Raw genomic sequence first — 7,887 nt, 5'->3', positions numbered from 1 at the left:
AGTTGATGAGAACATTTAGAGGTGAGAATAAAGGGGAACTGTTCTAAAAACAAATGTTGAAATCTAAAGTGCAGAATGAGATGCTGAGGATGGTTGGGGTAATAAAAGTAGAGGGTGGCATGGAGATGCGAATCAGGGAAATGATGGATGACCGGGAGCTACTGGTTGTGATTGAGTGAAAAGGATTATAGTGATGAAATTATCTTCCTGTAAGCTCTAGAGGGGGAGGGAAGGTGGGTAAATTGGTTAAGATGAATAATATAGAGCTACACAACACAAACTGTTCTCTCTTGCAAGTCTTGTGGTATGGAGGCTACTGGGTAAAATTGCTCCTATTTCATTTAGAATTTTTGCATTTGTAGTTATAAAATATGATCTAAAGATTACCTTCTAGTGTTACAATTGTTAGGTTCTGATAACAGGATTAGGATCATATTTCAAAAATAAGCTGGGATTTTTTCCAAGTATTTTTACACTCGAACTACCTGGTCTAGTTCATTTTGGTGTAGGAGATATCCTTGAGAACATTTTTATTTATTTTTTAGAAATATATTGTTATTGATTTCAGAGAGGAAGGGAGAGGGAGAGATAGGAACATTTATGATGAAAGAGAATCATTAATGGGCTGCCTCCTGCATGCGCCCTGACCAGGGCCTGGGTGGAGAGGAGCCTGCAACCGAGGTACATGCCCTTGACCAGACTCAAACCTGGGACCCTCTGGTCAGCAGGCCAATGCTCTATTCCAGTGGTTCTCAACCTGTGGGTCTCGACCCCTTTGGCGGTCGAACGAACCTTTCACAGGGGTCGCCTAAGACCATCCTGCATATCAGATATTTACATTACAATTCATAACAGTAGCAACATTACAGTTATGAAATAGCAACGAAAATAATTTTATGGTTGGGTCACAACATGAGGAACTGTATTTAAAGGGCCAGAAGGTTGAGAACCACTGCTATTCACTGAAAATAACCGGCTAAAGCTAAATGTGTTTTTATTGATTTTTTAGAGAGAGAGGAAGGGAGAGAGAGGATAGACACCCTATATGATGGTAGAAATATCCTGAGTTTTCTAACCAGGACACAAACAGGATTGCCTCCCTCTAGTCCCAGTTACAGACACACCACCCAAATCAAGTTTAAGGAAAACACTTTAAAAAAAGGAACAGTTGATTTTTAGAGGGGGGCAGGGGGAGAGAAACGTAGATATAAAAGCGCAACATCCATGGGCTGCCTCCTGCACGCCCCCACCGGGGCAGCAACCCGGGCACAAACCTTTGACCAGAATGGAACCCGCAACCTCCTGGCGCCCCGGAGACGCCTAACCTACTGAGTCACACCGGCCCGGGCAAGAATGACACACGTTTCCCAGCCTGTTCGCAAACGATCTAACCAAGTGGGGTTTCCCGCCATTTCACTTCAAGGACTGGAAGGGCTTTCCCCCTAGATTCGTGGGAGACCCGAGCCTACACGGCTTTCCCCCGCCAGGCGAGCGGCGGGACGCCAAGGTCAGTAGGGTGCACTACGATCCCGGGGACAGGGCAACAAGGTGACGATCTCACTGCCCAAGTGCCGGGCTTTCGCGGGTAAGTTGGGAAGGCGGAGGCGCCCACTGCAAAGGGAAAACGAAGCGCCTAGTGCGCAACCCCGCGCCCGCGCTGGGAATGGGGACCGCGGCCGTTGAGGGGCGGAGCCAGGGCTGGGGGCGGAGGCCGGGTTCGCTCCAACTCGAGCCCGGATTGGCCGGGCCCTGAGAGCCGAGTGACGACAGCCGGGGAGAACGTCCGATTTGTGTGGTGGGCGCGGGCGGGCGGAGGAGGCGCACTGCGCAGGCGCAGCGCCTCGGCTCCGGTCGGCCCAGCGCTCGCGGACAAGTCCCGACAGCGCGCGCCCCCGCTCCCGCGCCGGGACCGCCCCCTCCCCCTTTCGGCGGCGTCGAAGGTAAACAATAGTTGGCCGCTGACCGCGGAGTGCTTCTCCCGCCGCCGGATTCGGCGGGCTGCGCGGGATCGGCGGGACCCCGGCCGGCCGGCCATGGCGGGGCTGTACTCGCTGGGAGTGAGCGTCTTCTCCGACCAGGGCGGGAGGAAGTACATGGAGGACGTTACTCAGATCGTGGTGGAGCCCGAGCCGACCGCTGAAGAAAAGCGCTCGCCTCGGCGGTCGCTCTCGCAGCCGTCACCGCCGGCTCTTCCGGGCGGCGAGGTCTCGGGGAAAGGCCCAGCGGTGGGGGCCCGAGAGGCTGGCGACCCTGCCCCGGACGCGGGGGCCTCGCCGGCTCCCGGCCGCTGCTGCCGCCGCCGCTCCTCGGTGGCGTTTTTTGCCGTGTGCGATGGGCACGGCGGGCGGGAGGCGGCACAGTTTGCCCGGGAGCACTTATGGGGTTTCATCAAGAAGCAGAAGGGGTTCACCTCGTCCGAGCCCGCGAAGGTTTGCGCTGCCATCCGCAAGGGCTTCCTCGCCTGTCACCTCGCCATGTGGAAGAAACTGGGTAAGTTCCCTGCCTGGTGTGGGCGCCCGCCTCTTCTGCAGGCGGTTGGGGGCTTTTAGGGCCCCGGCCCCGCGCGGGCCCCGGGCAAAGTGCACATGGGTGGACATGAAGGCTCTTGGTCTGATAGCGCTTTCCGGGGTGGAAGTCCGGGCAAACAGAGTGGCCTTGGGAAGGGATTGCCGTCTCCCCGCAACCGCTCCTCGCCCGGTTTCCACCCTCTGCGGATCCTTGGCAAGCCGGGGTCCCCTCTCCCTCCTCGGCTTCGCTTTAGGTGGCAGCCGGCGAAAACGTGTTGGAAACCTGACGCCAGATTTTGGCCAAAAGATCAACTGAAGATCGGTTGCTCTCTGGGCCAGGCGATGGGAGCGGGAGATGGCAAAAACTAGGGCACCCCTTTCGAGTCTGTCATTACTTTGCTCCTGAAGGACTTGTCCCTATCGGTTGCCGCCTCTCATGGTGTCAGTTCTCCGGATTGACCCCAGGTCGCGGGTGGTTGGAGTAAACTGTTGGCTATTTTAGGAAGGCGAAGATGTAATCATCCAGTCGCTCGAAAGGAATTCGGTTTTGCTTGTAGGATCTTTATGCGTGGACTGCTTATGAAAAAACAAAAGCGCGGGGTGCATTGTTACATATTAAACTGTTCCCACGTTAAATTCTGCCAGGGCTTTGAAAAAGTTCAGTACACGTTTTGTGGGTAGTTGGCCTTACCGGTGCTAGTTGTATGCTGCCAGGTAGTTCTCCACGGTTCCGACTGAAAAGTCCTGATAAGTTGTAATAGCCTGTCAGAGTAGCAAGAGATAAGGAGGATTTACCGTTGTGCTAAAAGGAAATAGAGACCTTAATATCTAAAAATTCGATCTAGTTGTAGTTTTAACTAAGCGTTAAATGTTTTCTAAAGCAGCCAGTGTCTCTGTACCCAGCATATTATATCATGCAGTTATAGTTGCTTTAACATTGCTGTGAATGAATGGCGTGAATCTTTTTTAGAGACAATACGTCATTTTAAAAATCCTCTTGTTTTTGGTAGCATAATTTATCTTTAGCAGAGGGCAGAGACATAGAGAAGAGTGTAAAGATTGGTCAAATACAGAACATTTTAAAAAGGTATAGTCATAGAATTGTAGATTAGCTTCTTTGAGTCTGTTTCCTATTTACCTGGCTTTCTGCCAAGAATAATTTGATTGACTCATAGAACAACCAGTCCGCCTGTTGGAGGCGTTTCCCTTCGAATCCCAGAGGCCCCTATTATGGATTTGTTTTGTTTTTGTGTAGGCAGAGCAGTGCTAAAAGCACTGCAGTATATTCCAGAAATATGTCATTATGTTGTCTGCAGTGCTACCAGGAGTGGACAGCAAGACAAGATAGCGGAAGATTAAACACAAAGAATTATTTGAGTCCTGTTTATATAGCAGTACACTTGAAGCAACATGAATTTGCCATATGTTTGAACTGAAAGGATAAAGTATAAACCCAGTTACTTGAACATTTTTTAATAAATCAGGGACCATGCTGTTGAATGTGAATGTTTATTGATGTACATTTACCTTTTGAATCAAGCTTTCAGAGCCTTATGTACCAGATAAATGCTTGCTTCATGCCACAGCTAAACCTTGTACTCCACCCCCAAAACTTGAATAAAAAAAGAATATGCTGAGTATTATGGAAGTTTTCACACAGGAGATGCAGGTTGGAAAAAAAAAAGTGCTTCAAATTCATGGGTGGGACCTCATTTTCTATAGAATAAACTACATTTTATAATGTACAGGCCAAGCCCTTTCCAATCCAACTTCAGGCTCCCTCCCTATTCAGTTTTATCTCTTATACACATTTTTATCACAGTCTACTTCTCTTTTATCACAGGGTACAGTGATATATTCCATTTTATTGAATTCCCTCCCTCTTCCCCAAAAAACTGAAAAATATACTCTTCAGTCTCTAAGTCAGTATGCTTTCTTCTGTGAAGAGTTCTGTTTCTTTTAAAATTAAACATCCATCCTTTATTTCTACTATTATAATACCCATTGGGCTATAGCAGTGGTTCTCATATACCTTACAAAGTGGTCCCCCCTTCCAACCTGGCACTATACCTAGTTATTACAGTACTAGAGGGCTGGTGCATGAAATCCGTGCATGGGTAGGGTCCCTAGGCCTGGCTGGCGATCAGGGCCCATCGGGGCCTCTGGCTGCCAGCTGGGGCTTCCCTTCGTTCCGCGCTGCCCCCTGGTGATCAGTGCGTGTCATAGCGAGTGATTGAACTCCTGGTCTCCCAATTGAACTCCCGCGGGGACACTTTGCAGATTAGATTTTTATATAGATAGATTATTGACTATATTCCCTATGCTGAACTTTACAGTCCCATGACTATTTTGTAATATCAATTTGTACTTCTGAATTCCTTCACCTTTTTCACCCAGCCTCCCAACTCCCCTCCCCTCTGGCAACCATCATTCTGTTCTCTGTGTCTGACTCTGTTTCAGTTTTGTTTGTTTATTTAATTTGTTATTTGTCTTTCTCTGACTGACTTATTTCACTGAACATAATACATTCTAGGTTCATCCATGCTGTAGCAAACTTTTGCTCTGAGAATCCTTTGTACTCTTAAGTAATTGAGAATCCCAGAGAGCTTTTATGTGGCCTACATTGATCATATTTACTACAGTATATGAGAAATTTAAATTGAGAAATTAAAAAAATTATTACTCTAGTAAAAAAATAAACTTAATATATTTTTAAGTGAATCATCACCCTTCCCCCCAAATAAATATTGAAATAAATATTCTCATATCTGCTTCTGCATTCAGTCTGTTGTACTATCTTGTCTAGTTGAAGTATATAAAGAAAAGGAAGCCTTCCCTAGCTGGTTTGGCTCAGTGGATAGAGCATCGGCCTGCGGACTGAAGGGTCCCAGATTCCAGTCAAGGGCACGTGCCTGGGCTGCGGGCTTGATCCCCAGTAGGGTGTGTGCAGGAGGCAGTTGATCAATGATTCTCTCATTATGTTTCTCTTTCCCTCTCTCTTCCTCTCTGAAATATATATTTAAAAAAATATATTTTTTTAAAAAAGAAAAAGGAGGCCGAAACCGGTTTGGCTCAGTGGATAGAGCGTCGGCCTGCGGACTGAAAGGTCCCAGGTTCGATTCCGGTCAAGGGCATGTACCTGGGTTGCGGGCACATCCCCAGTAGGAGATGTGCAGGAGGCAGCTGATCGATGTTTCTAACTCTCTATCTCTCTCCCTTCCTCTCTGTAAAAAATCAATAAAATATATTTAAAAAAAAAAAGAAAAGAAAAAGCTTTAAAAAAAATAAAAAAAAAATAAAAAAGAAAAAGGAAGCCTCATCCTATATAATAAAGCGGTAATATGCAAATTGACCATCACTCCAACACACAAGATGGCCACCCCCATGTGGTCAAAGATGGCCGCCCCCATGTGGACACAAGATGGCTGCCACAAGATGGCTGCCAGGGGAGGGCAGTTGGGAGGGACCAGTCCTGAAAGGGAGGGCAGTTGGGGTTACGAGGGCAGTTTGGGGGAACCAGGCCTTCAGAGGAGGGAAGTTGGGGGGGACCCAGGCCTGCAGGGGAGAGAAGTTGGGGGGAACCAGGCCTGCAGCATAGGGAAATTGGGGGGAACCAGGCCTGCAGGGGAGGGCAGTTGGGGGGGGGGCAGGCTGGCAGGGGAGAGCAATTAGGGCCAACCAGGCCTGCAGGGGAGAGCAGTTAGGGGTGACCGGGCTGGTAGGGGAGGGCAATTATGCAGATCTTCTAAATGTGCATTTTATACAATAGCAAAATGTCATATGTGGTAATATTAGGCCTGCAGGGGAGGGCAGTTGGGGGCGACCAGGCCTGCAGGGGAGGGCAGTTAGGGGTGACCAGGCCTGCAGGGAAGGATAGTTAGGGGTGACCAGGTCTTCAAGGGAGGACAGTTAGGGGTGACCAGGCTGGCAGGGGAGGGCAGTTAGGGACAATCGGGCCAGCAGGGGAGCAGTTAGGCATCAATCAGGCTGGCAGGGTAGTGGTTAGGGGTGAGCAGGCTGGCTGGCAGGCAAGCGGTTGGGAGCCAGCAGTCCTGGATTGTGAGAGAGATGTCCGACTGCCCGTTGGGATCGGGCCTAAACGGGCAGTCGGACATCCCTCCAGGGGTCCCATATTGGAAAGAGTGCAGACTGGCCTAAGGGACGCCCCCCCCCCCCCAAATTTCGTATACAGGGCCTCTAGTACACATATATATTAGGGAAAGGATAAATAGTTTATTCATTTTTTTAGATAATTATGGGTATTCTATACTTGTTTCTTAAGGTTAGTCAAAATGGACTCTGAAACCTTATGAATGAACTTTTTGTCATTTTACATTAAAATCCATTGTTTTCTCTTATAAGATTCAAAATGAAATTTACCTGTGTGACATTAGTCAATTGGAAAATATTGGGTCTCTGAATTATGCAGATCTTCTAAATATTCGTGCATTTTATACAATAGCAAAATGTCATATTGGGTAATATTGCTGGCTTCATCAGAAAAGTTTTTTTTCTTTTATTTTTCAGTTACAGTTGACATTCAATATTATTTTGTATTACTTTCAGGTGTACAGCATAGTGGTTAGACAATCATGTGCTTTACAAAATGGCCCCCTCCTTGCAACCTGGCACCATACCTAGTTATTACAGTACTAGAGGCCCGGTGCACAAAAATTTGTGCACTCGGGGGGGGGGTCCCTCAGCCTGGCTTGTGCCCTCTCGCAGTCTGGGACCCCTCGGGGGATGGCCACCTGCTGGCTTAGGGCCCTCCCTCCCCCCGCCAAGGGGATTGGGCCTAAGCTGGCAGTCAGACATCCCTCTGGCAGCCCGGGAGCCCTCGGGGGATGTCCACTTGCCAGCGGGGAGCAGACCTAAGCTGCAGTCAGACATCCTTAGCACTGCTGAGGAGGCAGGAGAGGCTCCCACCACCACCGCTGTACTGGCAGCCGTCAGCCTGGCTTGTGGCTGAGCAGAGCTCTCCCTGTGGGAGCGCACTGACCACCAGGGGGCAGCTCCTGCATTGAGCGTCTGCCCCCTGGTGGTCAGTGTGTGTCATAATGACCAGTTATTCCTAGTCGTTCTGCTGTTATGGTCAATTTGCATATTACCCTTTTATTATATAGGATAGAGGCCTGGTGCATGGGTGGGGGCCGGCTGGTTTGCCCTGAAGAGTGTCCCGGATCAGGGTGGGGGTCACACTGGGGTGCCTGGCCAGCCTGGGTGAGGGGCTGAGGGCCGTTTTCAGACTGGCCACACCCCCTTCAGGGTGTGGGCCCCCGCTGGAGTTCCTGGCCAGCCAGGGTGAGGAGCTGATGGCTGCGTGAAGGTTGGCCACAGCACCCAGCCACCCAGACTCCCAGTGAGGCTGGGCTGGAAGCAG

General features: G+C 49.5%; 1 protein-coding gene across 1 annotated transcript in view; it reads left to right on the top strand.

Moving 5' to 3' along the window:
• The first annotated feature begins 1,816 nt into the window (after positions 1 to 1,816).
• Positions 1,817 to 7,887, top strand: part of PPM1D (protein phosphatase, Mg2+/Mn2+ dependent 1D) — a 43,139-nt gene continuing 37,068 nt past the window's right edge. The window contains 1 exon segment of the mRNA XM_006092234.3: positions 1,817 to 2,490. Within this exon segment, the coding sequence (XP_006092296.1) occupies positions 2,034 to 2,490 (457 nt within the window). The 5' untranslated portion in view covers positions 1,817 to 2,033.

This window comes from Myotis lucifugus, unplaced genomic scaffold (assembly GCF_000147115.1).
Source record: "Myotis lucifugus unplaced genomic scaffold, Myoluc2.0 scaffold_99, whole genome shotgun sequence".
Taxonomy (NCBI): domain Eukaryota; kingdom Metazoa; phylum Chordata; class Mammalia; order Chiroptera; family Vespertilionidae; genus Myotis; species Myotis lucifugus.
The sequence above is the reverse complement of the archived record's forward strand: the minus strand, read 5'-3'. Positions and strand labels throughout refer to the sequence as shown.